The 16,021-nt window shown below is 37.4% G+C and overlaps 1 protein-coding gene across 15 annotated transcripts in view; it reads left to right on the forward strand.

The window, feature by feature from the left end:
* The window catches only part of GPHN (gephyrin), a 220,963-nt gene that overhangs the window by 4,882 nt on the left and 200,060 nt on the right, over positions 1–16,021 (forward strand). For 13 of the 15 annotated variants that reach the window (XR_003398497.1, XM_026849618.1, XM_026849622.1 and 10 more), the window contains exon 2: positions 7,676–7,754. Coding sequence is in view for 13 of the 15 variants with exons in the window: in XM_026849618.1 (XP_026705419.1) it covers positions 7,676–7,754 (79 nt within the window). In the remaining 2 variants the exon portion in view is untranslated. Of the gene's footprint in view, positions 1–7,675; positions 7,809–16,021 lie in introns of those variants that run through there. The other 2 variants (XM_026849623.1, XM_026849626.1) reach the window with 2 other exon arrangements.

A 16,021-nucleotide genomic window follows, 5' to 3' on the forward strand; every position in this document is an offset into this window, starting at 1 on the left:
CCTGCTTATTGAATGAGGAAAAGGCTGTGGATGTTGTCTACCTTGACTTCAGTAAGGCTTTTGACACCATTTCCCACAGCATTCTCCTGGTGAAACTGGCTGCTCATGGCTTGGATGGGCACACGCTTTGCTGGGTAAAAAACTGTCTGGATGGCCGGGCCCAAAGAGTTGTGGTGAACGAAGTTAAATCCTGCTGATGGCCGGTTACGAGTGTTGTCCCCCAGAGCTCAGTGTTGGGGCCATTCTAACATCTTTATTGATGATCTAGACGAGGGGATCGAGAGCACCCTCAGTCAGTTTGCAGATGACACCCAGTTGGGTGGGAGTGTTGATCTGCTCGAGGGTAGGGAGGCTCTGCAGAGAGACCTGGACAGGCTGGAGCCATGGGCTGAGGCCAACTGGAGGAGTTTCAATGAGGCCAAATGCCGGGGGCTGCTCTTGGGCCACAACAACCCCCAGCAGCGCTACAGGCTTAGGGAGGAGTGGCTGGAGGGCTGCCAGTCAGAGAGGGACCTGGGGGTGCTGATTGACAGCTGGCTGAACAGGAGCCAGCAGTGTGCCCAGGGGGCCAAGAAGGCCAATGGCATCCTGGCTTGTGTCAGCAATAGCGTGGCCAGCAGGGACAGGGAAGGGATCTGACCCCTGTACTCGGCACTGGAGAGGCCGCCCCTCGATTCCTGTGTTCAGTTTTGGGCCCCTCACTACAAAAAGGACATTGAATGACTCGAGCGTGTCCAGAGAAGGGCAACGGAGCTGGTGCAGGGTCTGGAGCACAGGTCGTACGGGGAGCGGCTGAGGGAACTGGGGGGGTTTAGTCTGGAGAAGAGGAGGCTGAGGGGAGACCTCATCGCCCTCTACAGCTCCCTGAAAGGAGGGTGCAGAGAGCTGGGGATGAGCCTCTTGAACCAAGTAACAAGTGATAGAACAAGAGGGAATGGCCTCAAGTTGCACCAGGGAAGGTTTAGACTAGATATTAGGAAGCATTTTTTTCCAGAAGGTGTTGTTAGGGGTTGGAATGGGCTGCCCATGGAGGTGGTGGAGTCCCCATCCCTGGAGGTGTTTAAGAGTCGGGTCGACACAGCGCTGGGGGATATGATGGAGTTGGGAACTGTCAGTGCTGGGTCAGTGGTTGGACTGGATTATCTTCAAGGTCTTTTCCAACCTAGATGATTCTGTGTTATTTTTCACTGATTTAATGAGTTTTATACTTGAAAATAGAAGATATACAATCCATATAAAAGAGACTCCTTTCTTCATGTGGCTATTTTAGCTCTTTTAATGCTTCTTTTAAATAAAATGTTACTTTTTTTGCATAGCTTTCAGGTCAGAATACTGGAAGCTGTGAGGGGTGTGGCATGTTTTCTGTCACTTGAACCTGCTCACACCTAAGCAAATCTTTGAGTGCTGTTTATTTGTGTGCTGTGAATACCACCGTGCTTTAACAGAATTTTAAAAATTGCTTCTGCAGTGACATATTTGTCCAGATACTGCACAACCTATTAGTGACTATGTTAAGGTGTGGCAACTACTTTTGTTGTTAAATAGTTGTGGGTTAAAACAGAAAGTGTTGCTGTATTATGAATTCATTCTCTGTTTTTAGTAGAATGAAGTTTAAAGTGGAAATGAAAAGGGAAGAAAACTTGAAATATGGTGTGCATGGGTGCCTTGCAATTTTGAGAGTGGTTTTTAGATAATCTGCTATGGCTAAACAAGGTTTACATGATCAAAAGATAGGTTATGTCATCCTTCAGTCTTTCCATTTGTCTTTCAGGTTCCCCCTTTTAAACCTGTTTAACCCACGTATGAAAGAAGTGATAAATGAATAGTAGAAAATTAAGCGCAACGTAACAAAAAGAGAATTTTTAAAAATAGTTATCGATAAATTAAAATTAGCACACAGACAAAGAGGAGACTCAGATTATTACCCCCACTGAGGAAAAGGCAGATTGGTATTGACTGGTGATTTCCCATGCATGGCTTTGTATTAGCTTTAGCTCTCTTCCTTGGGTGGGTATCAGAGGGAATCTGGATGTATTATGGTAATAGCAAATGGTGTTTAGATCACAACTTCTTAGGAAACGAGCCCTCATTATTTCTGCTACTCACAGACAATGCACTTTCTTAGCAGTTACAAGCATTTGCAATTTGCGTGCAGACTAGTAGTTCTTATTCTGTAAATACATCAGAGAGATTTGTGAGCGGATATGCAAATAGTATAAGTGCTCTTCTTATAATTAATTTGCTGTTTTCTGTAATAGATCTGGTGAAGGTGCTACAAAATTTCTGTAATATGCCATCTGTTTTATGTATGTTTTCTGGTTGACATGCAGTCACTTGAAAAATATGGCAGTAGCAGAGAAAAGAGGCAGGATATTTATCTCTGATGTTACTGTTCATGTGACCTACAAAATACCTTAAAACCATTTTAATAGTAAGAGAATAAATCTTCAAATGCTGGTACTATCCCTTTCCTTTGCCTTCTTTATGCCTGTAGGACAGGAATTCTGTGTCTGCAGGAGAATAGGCTTTTAAAGAGAGATATTTTGAGGTCTGACAAAAATTTGTTACCTCCTTGTATCCTAAAACCTAAGCTTCTTTAGCAGCATTTGTTATGTCTTGAAGTCAACAAGATGTACAATTACAATAGGTAAAAGCGGGTGCTTGCTGCAGTGTGTATAAGGTTGGACCTATAAAAACAAAATACTTGAATCCTGCTACATTTGCATGCAGTGTGTGGAACATAACCACCTGAATCTGAAATGAGACTTCTGAATAATGCTTTACTGCAAGCAAAACCAGAGTAGAATACAATGCTGTGCCAGACGAGTACTTTCCAGAACATCTCCAAGTGTATTAAATATTTCCTGTATTTATCAGCTGCTGAATGAATCTGATATAAAAACCTAAACATATAAATGATCTTATAACAAAGAGGGGTAAGGAAGAGAGATCTGCTGTGGAAAGTCTGCCAGAAATTCTACAAACAGATGAAGTCCTAAGAAAAAGAACTGAATTTAGGTTATCATTAAAAGACAAAAATTTAAGAAATTGGTATCTTATACTATGCATACTGTGCATGTTGTAGTAGTCCACGTATTTTCAAACTCATAGTGCATCACAGTTATCAAGGACTGTTTTTCTTAGTGTAGCATTCTTGGGTTTTATCGACAAGTAACTACAACTAATCTAAAAGCAGTTCTGAATTCTGAGAACCAAGAGGAAAATTGTAGTTCTCACTTTTCTGGAAGTGCATGTTTTGATATAGGGGAGTAAATTTTATTATTTATTTTCTTTACGAAATTATAGATAGCACTTCATTTTTTTGTGGGTAATGAATGCATTTTTTCTAAAGAATATGATATGAAATTGCCTGCTAACACCTGTAGAATTGGAAGTGCTTTGATCTAAAGAGGGCTTTTTTTTTTACTGGGAATACACTGTGTAGGACAAGAGATTAAGTGACAGTTTTAAAGGGCTATATTGTTTTCAAAGTCTAGGACATTTTAAAAAAACATTTTTAAAAATATAAAGTTTGCAACAGATTATATCCTGCATCTACCTGAGGAAAATACTTGTTTACCTTCAGAGTTGAAGAACTTCTCATTTTTTAAATCAACAGATGAATAATCAATTTTCCTTCAATATAGTCTCATTTAAAACTGTTAAAGAAACCAAAGGAAAAGAAAAAACATATAGCCAGATTTAAAAATTCACAAGTGGGAAGGCTTTGCAGCTATTGTAAACTGGATGTTTGCACATTAGAGTGTGAATGCTGATTTTAACCTTTTCACACGGAATTTTGTATGCTGTGTAATTGACTCCCTTACTGGTTTCCCATCTATGGTACTTCCTAGGCACAAGACCAGACATAGGTCAGAAACAGAACGTCGGTAGGAGAAACCAGGAGCTGAGAGTAGGATGAATGTTGAGAGAATTGGAGCTATTGATAAAACCTCTTTAATTTTGATACATGATATGTATCAATAATTTTGATAGGATGAATTACAGCTCTCTTGAAAGTCAAACTGTTCAATGGATGTTTAGGGATTTGTCCTTAGTGTGATGTTTTTCAGACTATGCATTTCCGTGGTAGGAGTGGATTCAGTCTATGCCCATAATATTTGTGACAGTGTTTAATTTCTTAAAAAACAGTTCTAGTATCTTATAGACTGACATTTCATGTACAATACTTCATGGAGCAAATGTGTTTTAGGAACCTTTTTTTATTCTCCTTGTCTATAAGGAAGTGTACATTGGGAGTGTAATACAGATAAGAGGCTCAGTCATTTGGTGAATATGTAGAGATGGGTGTATCTCTCCATAAACCATGCACTCCACACTGCTTGAAATACTAACTTTTATAAATTTTGGGGGGATTAAAAAAATAAAAATGAAAATTTGAAGCAAGACAAAATCCTTCATGGGGATTGTGTTCATATAGATGTCCTATGCAAAAGTCTCCCTTGGTTGTGCTTTAAAGACAAGAAGTTAGGCATGGCCTTTGTGTATGTACTACAATTTGTGACTGTGATGCAGTTTTCTTCTGCCTTTTCTTCCCTCAAACCTTAAAGCCCCATTGATCATCCTGATCTTTCTCTGCCATACTATCAAACACAGTTTCACCCTGTGTCCTTTTTAAAATAACAAGCTTGCATTTCAATCAGGGTATACAATTTTTAAAAATACATGCAGTGCTGATTTACAGTTTTCTAAGCCGTGAGAAATGTAGTACCTACTCTTCTTGATTGCTTCCACCCCATGTTTATTGCTGAACATTTGTTTTCTTTCCTGGGCTAGAGTTTGCAAGGATGTGATAGAGCGTGGCTGTGCCTATGTGGAGGTCAGTAAGGTGCAACAAAGAGGTCTTATTCCAGCTTATTCCACTGAATTATTTCCTCTCACTGGAAACTTTCCTATTGCTATCAATGCTAGTAATTTAATTGGCAATTATAGTTAAATATTAGTTTCCAGCAATTTGATTTTGGTGAATGTTAACTGTTGGAATTCTTGGTTGTTAAAACTAGGTTTGAATTTTTTCACATTTATTTGAGGCATCTGTGTTTTCTGGGTCTGCCTGGAACAGTAACCTAAGAGGATGCTTGTTTGCAAATTTGCAGCTTCCCAGTGTTCTGACTGTCCTACAGTAAAAAAACAAACCAACAAACAACCAACCAAATCTGGGGAGACAAGTTTGATACCTTTTCAAAGTTTTTAGATATTTGACTGATGTTGATTTAGTCTTTTTAACAAAAATCATATTGCCCAGCTCCGCTAACTAGAGGGAAGATTTGCAGTTTCAACTTCATTTATAAAAAGGGTATTAATAATTTTAGAGTTATATTGAGACAAGAAAGACAACGAGTCTCTGGCAAATCTAGGCTTTAATTTTAAGCATTTATTTCAAACATGTTTTGTTTTATAAACTTTGTGAGTAACATACAGTCAATTAATGGCCAGGTTTACTGATAATTTTATGCTGTTACTTTTCATTTTCTCTTTAAAAAGTTTTAGAATAGTTTCAACAGTTTCCTCAATTATGATTGTAATTACTTTCAATGAAGAGATTGGAGAAGACAGCAGAAGAAATATGGCATGTTTAGATTAAGCATTTAATGCTTAAGAAATATTTGATTTGTCAGTAGTGAAAAAACATTGTTGACAATCATTTTTATTCATGATGTATAGTGTTGGCATACGAGTTATGTTGATACATCACTAGTGTAGGATATATGACAAGACAGTAGGTAAAATAGTCTGTTTACTGTTTTGTTGCCAGACTTAAGAGACAAACATAAACTATCAAATATCAATTTAGCTGGGATTTTCTTTTCCCATAAAATCTAGAGTCTAGGTTGTTAGCAAGACTTCTGATCTTGGAATTACTTCTTTAACTCAGGAGTTAGAGACTGTAATTTCAAGGGTCTTGAGTTCAGTGCAGTAGATGGGCATGGAAATGAAAATTTTCTGAAGGCCTAAGGGCCTTCCCTGGCAAGGTAGGTAGTGCTTGCAAACTCAGTTCAGGTAACTTTCAGTTTAGTATACAGACAGTGATTAAATTGTTACAGGAGGAACAAGCAGGAGTTCTGGACTTCGTTAGCACAGGTAGCTGTTGTTTAAGCTGAAGATCTGTGGCAATCACCTGAAAGACAAGACCCTTCATGTGATACACTGCCTCACTTCCAAGGGATCGCATGTCACAAGCAACTGTTAGGTAGTGTCTTCAGAGATGGCAGATAACAGAACCTTAGATAATCAACTGTTTATTACAGTGTTGAGGTGCAAAGCCGGTAAACTTCTTGATGTTAACCACACTTGACAAATACTGCTGTTATTGTCATACACTGTTACCTGTCAGGCTTTGTGGGGCCAGTACCTGTTCCATCAGCCACCCCAGCCCCTTCTTCTGGGACCCTTTCTTTTAGTACTTGTCTTTCCCAGCAGATTAACAGGCTTCATGCTTGTGAGATGTATTGGCAACAAGGGGTACTAGTAGAAACTTTTTTGCAGTTTTTTAGTGTGTTAGGTAGGTCTGTCACAGTATATATAGTAATCTGTGAAAATAACTTATTTGGGGAATGTTTTGCATTTTTTTGATGCTGGTGATGCGCATGAATACTTACAGATGTAAATTAAAAAGAGTATCTTGCATTTAGAGAGGAAGAAGTAGGAACACTTGCTTTTGCAGATGATTTTAAACACACCCCCTTTCACCAAATGCAAGGCTGTGTTCTGTAACGGAAGATGACCAATAATGCCTTTCTTCATAAGCTCTCCTCTATCCTGCAGATTACCTTGCTAGTTATGGCAAATGGATCCTTACACTGATTTTGCCATATCATAATCTCTGTGTCCTTCAGAAAGTTTGCCTTAGTTGGAAAGAACTAATTCCTTTGAACTGATGCTGAAGTTTTTAAAAGCATTCGTGCTCCCACTTTTTCTCCACCTCTCAAATTGACTATGGCTGTGTTTAAGAGAAATGAGCCTGCTTGTGGGAATGGGGTACATGTGCTAGAGAATTAGCCAAGAGAATGAAGTTTCATGTTTAAATCACACTTTTAATGTAGTGAAGAAAATGAAAGCACACTAATACTCGTTTAAACTTATGTGAAATTTACTGTGTTGTAATTTTACAGTAGCTAGCTGCTTTACATGCTCTTTAGAAGTTAATTATAGGCTGTTTGAATAAATTTTTGGTCTTAATTGCGTGTTTTGGATGTTGTTCATATTAAACATCTTTGCTAACCCATGAACCACTGTGAACTTAAATACATAGCAACTTTCGCTGTTTTTGATGAGGTAAAGAATACTGACTGGTGCATGATTAAAGACTCTGCTGTTAAGGGTATAGATTATCTGTGTGTATCTGTGCATCCAGTGTTTGTGTTTGAGACTTCCTGTAGCCACAGGTGGAGAAGCAGTAAGGACACCAGCTGAAATGGATTGTTTTCACACAATCTATGATACAGAGTTTATCACTTTGCCTTAGTTGACTTATCTTTAAATTGAGTGAAACCTCACTGAAAATCGCACTTCATATATGAACATTCAAATTACACCCAACACTAAAAAGTGTTTCTAGTTAATCAAAACAACTGCATTCTGTTCTTAGATTTCCACCTCTTTTATTTTTCTCTCTGTTTTTGTTTTGTTTTAATTTTATTTCTATTTTTTTTAGTGAGTGACAGTTGCTTCAGGAACCTTGCCGAGGATCGTAGTGGGATAAACCTTAAAGATCTGGTCCAAGACCCTTCTTTGTGAGTATCTGGCTCTTATTGCTAAGCAAAGAAAAGCTCCTTCATGATATCCTTGTGAGTAGTTTTGTAATTATATAAAGAAGTATTATGATGAAGCATGCTTAGTGCTTTAGTGGTAATATGCTTGTCAAGCTGTTGGTCTTTAATACAGACAAATATTTTTAAAACCACATTGGTTTTTACTTACTTCTGTTTGTGAACTAACGTCCAGTGAGCGCATGCAGTAAAGGGCACAAGAGTCATCAGAAGTAGCAGATTGTGCATGTTGGTATTTCTATGGCAGAGTTGTGTGCACCTTATTGCCCCTGTTTGTTTAAGGAGGAACTACATATAAATTAGGAGTTTTCTGGATAATTATGTTGTTATCAGCTATCTTAACATGTAGATCTTTTCTCTTTGTATGTGGTTTCATACAGCTGATACTTATTTCTTCCTCTATTACTTGTTTTAATTCAAGTATATTAGTAGATAATCTAATTTTTACTTCATGGCAGGACCAGTGGTCTTCTCAGTGTTGTATTTACCTCTAAAATAAAATTCAACCTCATGAGCTCTGAGCAAGACTTGAAATTGTATCAAACCTTTTTGTGTGGTTGTTTATTTTTCTCTTCAGTTAACTTTAGTACCAGCTGAAAATGTTCTTGCTAGTATGCACAAGCATACCGCATGTTACAAGGGAAAGGAAAGAGGGGAAAAGTTTGCATCTTTTTTACACAAACAAAAAGTGTATTCCACAGTGGGTCCTAACATGATGAGACTTTACACTGGCAGAGCACATTTTTCAGTGTTTGTTGAGAAGTAGTGGAAAATAAGGTATATTTGACATCTTTCAGTTACAGGGGATTTTTAGTAATGAAGAAGAAGCAGAATTCATTTTGTCATGTTGCTGCAGGTACATGACATATATGCATATATGCTTGCATTCTTGGGAAATTTCTAACATGTATATATTTGATAATTTATAATTCTGAAATGATAGAGGTACAGGGGACAAGTATAGTCGTTGCTTGACAATCGCTGAATGCAATAGATAAATTTTTAATAATTGCTAACTAAGTGTTAAAGTCAAGCTATTTCAAAGGTCTTAATTTTCAACCAAGATTTGTCTTTTGAGTGTTTTGGGTTTTCTTTTTGAGAATTGTATGTGGTTTTTTTGAACTGCAGGTATGCTTACATGCCACACAGTTTTGGTTTTGCATTGCTGGAGTTTACTTTCAGAAAGGATGAATTGCCTTTGTTGTAGAATGATCATTTTACTTACTGTTTACCAAAAGAGATGAAATCTTCTAGTTTCCTTCCTTGCCCATAACTTACATAAGAAGATTGTAAGAAATTATTGTAAACTGCAAAATAAATGAAATGGCTTTCTGTTTGCTTATAGCGTAAGAAGCATAAGTGACTGCAATGTAGATGTTTTTATCACTTTGAAAGATTGAATAAAGTCTCAAAACATCTGTTAGGTCTCAAGGACTGTTTATGACCCTTGATTTTATGACAGATTATAGTGCAAGAAAAGTCTGCTTCTTCCTGCCTGGTGGTAACACCGTATAGACTTTGTTTTGTCTTTCCCAATCGATATTCTTGCAGTTTTAGACTGAGTACCGATTAAGAGTTCTTGCAATATGTGTAATATGAGTGAATCTCCAAAATGAAGAAACAATGTAAGGCTATATTGTTCAGCCCAGCCTTTTGTAGGTGACAAAGGTCCTGTGGCATCTGAATGCTTTATTATGCAAAGAGAAGTGCAAAGGACAGCATGGGGCCAAAGCATGAGAGTGCCAGCAGAGAGATAATTTAACCTTTTTTGAAATGAGAATATAGTTTGATTAAAATACTCTAAAGAGTATTTGGCCAAGATTTTCACCCATAATGATACCTCAAATACCAAATAATATTTAATTCATCCTCCTACCAGTTTCATATTTAGAGTTTAGGATTTCTTTGGTGCTCATTTGCTCTGACTATAGATGAACTGCCTCTTTTCTTTGTAATCTAATATCAGATGTCAACATCAGATTTACATAAAAAATTCTGATGCTTTCTCAGCAAATGGCTCTGTCACTCTAAAGGTTTGAAGTGCATTTGTAACGTATGACACTAATAAAATATTTTAACAAAGAGAGTGGAAGAGATTTAGGTTTATTAGCGTATTAATAGATAATCAGAGTATACTTTTAACAGGAGTTCACAGTATTAGCAGACGATGGGTTAGCAGTAAAGGTAGAAATACAGTATAATAGACCACGAGGATAGTATAAAAAAAAAGTTTAAGTGGTTTTAGATTAGGATGGTTTGATATATCATATAAAATATACTTTGAATGGTGTCCATTTCTTGTGACACTTAGCTTCTTCTTATGGCTTTCTAAGCTATGTTGCTATCTCACTTGTTTGCCACTCTTAGCTCCATCACCTCCAACTTCTCTTTTCTTATTGCAGAACGCTTTTTCTGAAGTGCTGAAAGTGTGTCTTTACACTGAAATGAAATTCTATAAGGACAGCATTGTAGGGGGTTTTAATTTGTGTCTGATTTATACCAAGTATGCCTAATTGCCAGGGTAGTCTCTTTTTTCCCTACTGATTTCCTAGATAGAGCAGTCTGGACTCTGAATCTGCTTTCAGTTCTCTCATCATTAGTAATAAAAGCTCTGCTGCTCAAATCAGGAGTTTGATCATCTCTTTCTATTGGTATGTTTTACTTTGTCAGTGAAAACAGAAATGCTGCTTAACAAAAAAACCCAAGTCTATTAATAAATAGAAAGTGAGGAGTTACTGACTGACTGGGAGAAGGAAGCATGAAACAGCTTTACAATTAAATCATATTTTGTAGTTAATTACAGAAAAGTTGAATTTGAACAAAAAGTTGATTTGAGATTCAGCTGAAAAGGTGATTTAAGAGTTAACTGCTATTTATTCATTGCAGCTGACCATAGAATCATAGAATTGTTTGGGTTGGAAGGGACTTTTAAAGGTCACCTAGTCCAGCCCACCTGCAATGAACAGGGACATTTTCAACTAGATCAGGTTGCTCAGAGCCCTGTGATGTCTCTGCTGCATACAGTGTCCAGTTTTCAACACAAAACTTAAAAGATATAGATGTGTGTAGGAGAACAGCTAGAGGAGAAGGTGGTTACAAACTGCGATGCATGACAGGTGTTACTTAATTTAGAAAACAATGGCAGAAGAGAGGAAGTATGAGTCGACTACAGTATGTAAAAGATTATTAAAGGGATTTTTCTTTTTGGCTGATGAGAAAGAATTCACTTTATAGCAGATTAGATTGTTTATATAGTTGGAAAAAATTCTAAATGTCAGTGTGATTAAAGAAACTGAAATCTATTTCTAAAATTGTCAGGGAGGGCTCTGCAGATTACAGTCTAAGTATATTTGATACTGTGTAAATGTAGAGAGCTGGAAGGGCAAACTTCTTTTTTTTTTTTTTTCTATGAAAACAGTATGTATTCTGGCATTTTGGCATCAGCATAGTTAATATGACAAAAACCAGATGGAACTTCCTTTGATTCCTATATAGGTAAAAATGTGGCTTTGAATATTCAAAGCCTATGATTTGGTTTAGATTGTTTAGCCCTGCCTACCATTCCATTAACACATAAAAGGAGATTTATCTACATGAGAAGACTATAAGTGTCTTTCCATGAATGGTCCTAAACAGAGCTGCAGACAGGAGGTGTAATTGGAGGAAGTAGACTGGTAGTTCTTAAATGGTGCTGCAGATGTTCTTCAGACTATGCTCAGCTTAGGTGGAATGCAATAGAACAACGTAAGATACTAGCAAAGTCCTGCTTTTGTGGAGAGATCTTTGAGGCTGTATAGCAAGGCAGATTTTCTTAAACTAGTATCAGCTCATTTGACTCCTCACTTGGGAGCAGACTGAATGCTACCCTTTTTCTTTCTCTCCTTCTCCACCCTCAATACCCAGTCTGTGCTTAGGAGAGAAATAGGTTAGATAGGATTTAATATGGCTGTCACCTGAAACTCCTCCTGGGTGCCTAACTACCTTTTTTTTTTTTTTTTTTTCCCCTAACTTTAAGTTATTTAAATACACCTCTGAGTTGTGAACTCATATTATTAGAGGGTAAGGTATATCTCCACGTACTTCAAGCAGAAGTTCTAAAACATTCCCAAGTTTTAGGTCTTTGTGCCACTTTATAAGATGTTCCTTTCAGCTCCAGCCTGTATGTAGGCATAAAGGTTATATAATACTTGTCTAGACAGATAGGATGCTTTTAATCTTTTTGTGCAATTCAGTAGCTGCAGCTGCACATAATCACTGATACACATTTGTTTTGGAAACATCTACAAAGCTTCTTTGAGATTAACAAGATCTAAGAGATTCTGAATAACTAACTTCTTTCTAGGCAAAATCACATCACATCTCATCTAAACTGTGTTTTATATCTCCTTCATATTAGCTGACTTCAATTAAGAGAGGGTAGATAAATCTAAAAGGTAAGAATAGATAACTTCTGACAGGAGATCAGAAGTTGATTTAATACTTAAGTGCTACAGAAGCTTTTTTTCTTGGTAAAAGTTGTGAGAAGAAAATGTGATAACCAAAACAAGGTTAACTGCTCAATGTTAGACATTCCTGGATGAACTTTGAATTCCATTTGCACATGACAGGAGATAGAAGTCTGACAGAAGCCATCTTTGTCACTGCCTTGTATTTTACAACCTTAGAAGGAGGAGCTAGGTACTTTTTCTGGGAGGTAGTTGTGAGAGCTTTAGAATTGGTCACTTCATCATAAGGACTGAAGATGATAAAGGAATTATTGAGGAGCTCTGGTTTTTTTGTTTTGTTTTGTTTTGTTGTTTGGTGGTTTTATTTTTAAATCTTATAGAGGACACAAGCTATACTGTAGGATTGAAGACCTGATAAATACAATATTAAGTCTGTGGATGTAAAATTTAACAGTGTCTATCTACATTTGAAGGAACCTGTCTAGAAGTTTTTGAAGATAACTGAAAGTATTTTAGTTCATTCTTTCTGGGTTTTGCTCATCATTTGAAAATCAGTAGCATATTCTGTCTTGCTGAAGGTTACAAATCCCATGTTACAATGATGTCAGTCGTCTCCCGCTCCCCTTTGTGCAGCCTTTCTAGTGTTTCAGTGCCTGTTATAATATATGAATGTCATGCCTGTTTCTTTTATTTAACTGCCACTGTCAGTAATGCAGCATAGAGGGGAAATGTTTCTTCTGTAATCCTATCTGCTGTTACCTTGTTTTGCAGCAGCATTGTAGTGGGAGTTCATGCTCAGTTGTTTATCCATTATTTGACTGTATTAGCACGTGTTTTCCCTAATAGGCCTGGCTTAAAAAAATACTTCTCTTGCCTCTCTTGTCTCCTGTTAATGAGCTCATCTGTAAGCATCAAGTGATTTCATCAGGTGATATTCCTCACCGTGACTGGAGGACTCGGTATGATAGCCCAGAGTACTCTGTTATGCAGAGGAGCAATACTGAGGTGTAATAGAAGCACAGCCTATTTTCAATATGGTATCTAATGAAAAAGTTGTACCTGGCAAACTTCCAAAGATCTGACATCTACCTAAAGTAATCGATCATGATGAGTCTAATCTAATAAGCACTTCTTAAAGTTCATATAAGTAGAATTGGCCTCGTGCTATCCTGATGGTTTCTGATTAGTCTGGGGGAATGAGTGAGACAAGCCTTTATCTGCTTCAACTGCAAGCAGAATTTGCATGTGCCTGAAAAAAACTGCATTTACTCTCCTTTTGAGATAATTAAAACATGCTTACCTTAAGTGACCAAGGTTTCTTCTCAGGCCAGTTTCTCTGCTTGGCTTCTCTGTAGTCCAACCAGGTTCCATCAAATGTATCACAGAGATTGTTCTGTAGTTCACATACCAAATAATTTTTACCTCCAGTCATATGAACAAGTCCCTAAATCTTTTCTACAGAAGTTTCATAAAGAGCTCTCTGTTTAGGCATACTGATTATCTGAGGGAAATTACTTTTCAGCTTTGTTGAAGACCTTCTCCATTACTTGTGCTTTAAGAAAAGAATTTTCTTAACATATGAGATTCTTTGGCAGTTTGTAGCAAAAATTGCTAATATTGCATGTGTTTTTCTTTGGTTGTTTAGGCTTAATGACTCATAAATCTGTAGGAACAACTTCATCTGTCTGAAGCAAAACCTTAGCTGCAGTTATGTGGCAAAGCAGAACATAAGAAAATGTCTTAAGCACTTAGAAACTTCCAACTCTATCTCTTGGCCCAAAGTAGTCCCCTGTAACCTCTTTAAAGCTCCATGTCAGCTTTATCTACCAATAGTAGTTATATTCAGAACAAGCTTGTCTCCTTTCATCGTATGTTTCCAAATTCTTGAGGGAATTTTCTTCCTTATCCTCTTGCAATGCCCTGTGGTAGCCTGCAATTAAAACTAATAAGCTACTCAACTGAAAAAGTTGGTCTGGAACTAGAGGCTGTGCAGCCCTGGTGCTTTTGTCTGGACTGGTAAGTGTTGCTGAGGGGAAAGGGTTCTTCACTTGCAAGGCAGCTGCAGCTTGGGTGCTCCATCTGGCTTTTCAGTTCTAGTACTAGTTTCAGAATTGGTTCTAGTACTTTTCTGTGGTGCAAGGATGAGCTATTTGAAGCTTGTTAGCCACAAACCTCTATCTAAATGTGTTCAGGGAGCTTCAATATTTACAAGATCTGTAACCAGGGATCCTCCTTGTTATTAGGAAGTTTTAAATTTAATGCATTTGAAATACACTGTTTTATGGAGCTGAAGAAATATTTGTTTTCTCTGGCTTGTTCTGGAACTAACAGTTATAAATGGATATATGTTTGTTGGAATAAGAAACATCATCATTGGTTATGGAGAGTTACTAGATCACTGTCAGGTTAAAGTTTGTTATTTTTATTGGATGTACTTAAACTTTCATTTATAAATGAAAGTGCTAGAAAATATTTTTTTTTAAAGTGTACTAAACAAAAGCTGTGTCCTTTTTGCTCTGTTTTACTATGTTTACTATCTGATGTCTGAAAAGAAACACATAGGGCACAGGTTAGGAAACATCGATCAAGTCTCAATCTAGACAGTTTCATAAAACTTATTAAAAGTTCTTTCTATATGTTTTAAACCTTGATTTTAAAAATATTCATTCTGCTTGTGACTTAGAATTCATGCCAATATTTTATTTCCAGTTGCAGTTTTTAAATCCCTTTGTCTTAATACCTTACATTTTCCAACAGTACAAGTGCCTTAACACAAAGAAGTAATTCACTAATTCCTGTCAACAGGCAGATGTTTAACCATTTCCTGGAAAGCCAGGCCTCAGCACACAGAAGGGTCACTTGGGAAGACAAAAACCACAACCACTTAGTGTTACCCCCCCTTCCTCCTCCTTTCCTTGAGCTTTTATTGCTGAGCATGATGTTACGGTATGGAGTATTCTTTGGGACAGCAATGCTGGCTGTGTCCCCTCCCAACTCTTTGTGTCCCCCCAGCCTACTCACTGGGGTGGCAGAGCAGGAAAAGAAAAGGCCTTGATGCTGTGCAAGCACTCTTCAGCCATAGTTAAAACATTGCTGTGTTTAGTCACAAATCTGAAAGACAGCAGCATACCAGCTGCTGTGAAGAAAGTCGACTCCATCCCAACCAGACACAGTATACATATGAGTAATGCTACAACTGCGGTTTTTCTTTCCTTTGCATTCAGAAGCAATGCAGACAAGACTCCTGTGTGGCGGGGTATATCAGTATCAGACCAAAGCAACTTTTTATGGAAGTAGGGAAAATTGAGTATGTACAGAGTCTCAGAGTTAAGTATCAGAAGACTTTTTTTTCATATGCACTATTGATTGAGAAGAATAGAATGGAGTAAAGTGTTCATTTGTTTGAATATAATTTTGAAGCCCATCATTTGCTTTTGAATTTAATGATATAGCAGCCCAGCTTCCTGGTCAATATTCAATTTTTTTAAAATCACAGTCCAAATTCTTTTTAAAAGCTTCATGTATAATGCCAGGGATTTCCTTGAGGGATTATGCTGTACATCTCTCTGGCTTTGTTTTTTTGTCTTCTCATCCAACCCAAATCCACCACAGCTTCTAGTTGCACTTAGTGACCTTTTCTTGCCTTTCTTGATCTTCTTATTTCAGGCTTCTTTTGGAGGGGTCTTTTTCTGTTACATGTGCCATTTTCATGAGCTTTCCTCCCTCTGAGGATCTGTGACTCTTAGAACTCAAACAGCCTCTTCTAAGACCATTTTGCCACCTTCA

This window comes from Athene cunicularia (genome assembly GCF_003259725.1).
Source record: "Athene cunicularia isolate RWA chromosome 5 unlocalized genomic scaffold, athCun1 chr5_part1, whole genome shotgun sequence".
Lineage (NCBI taxonomy): Eukaryota > Metazoa > Chordata > Aves > Strigiformes > Strigidae > Athene > Athene cunicularia.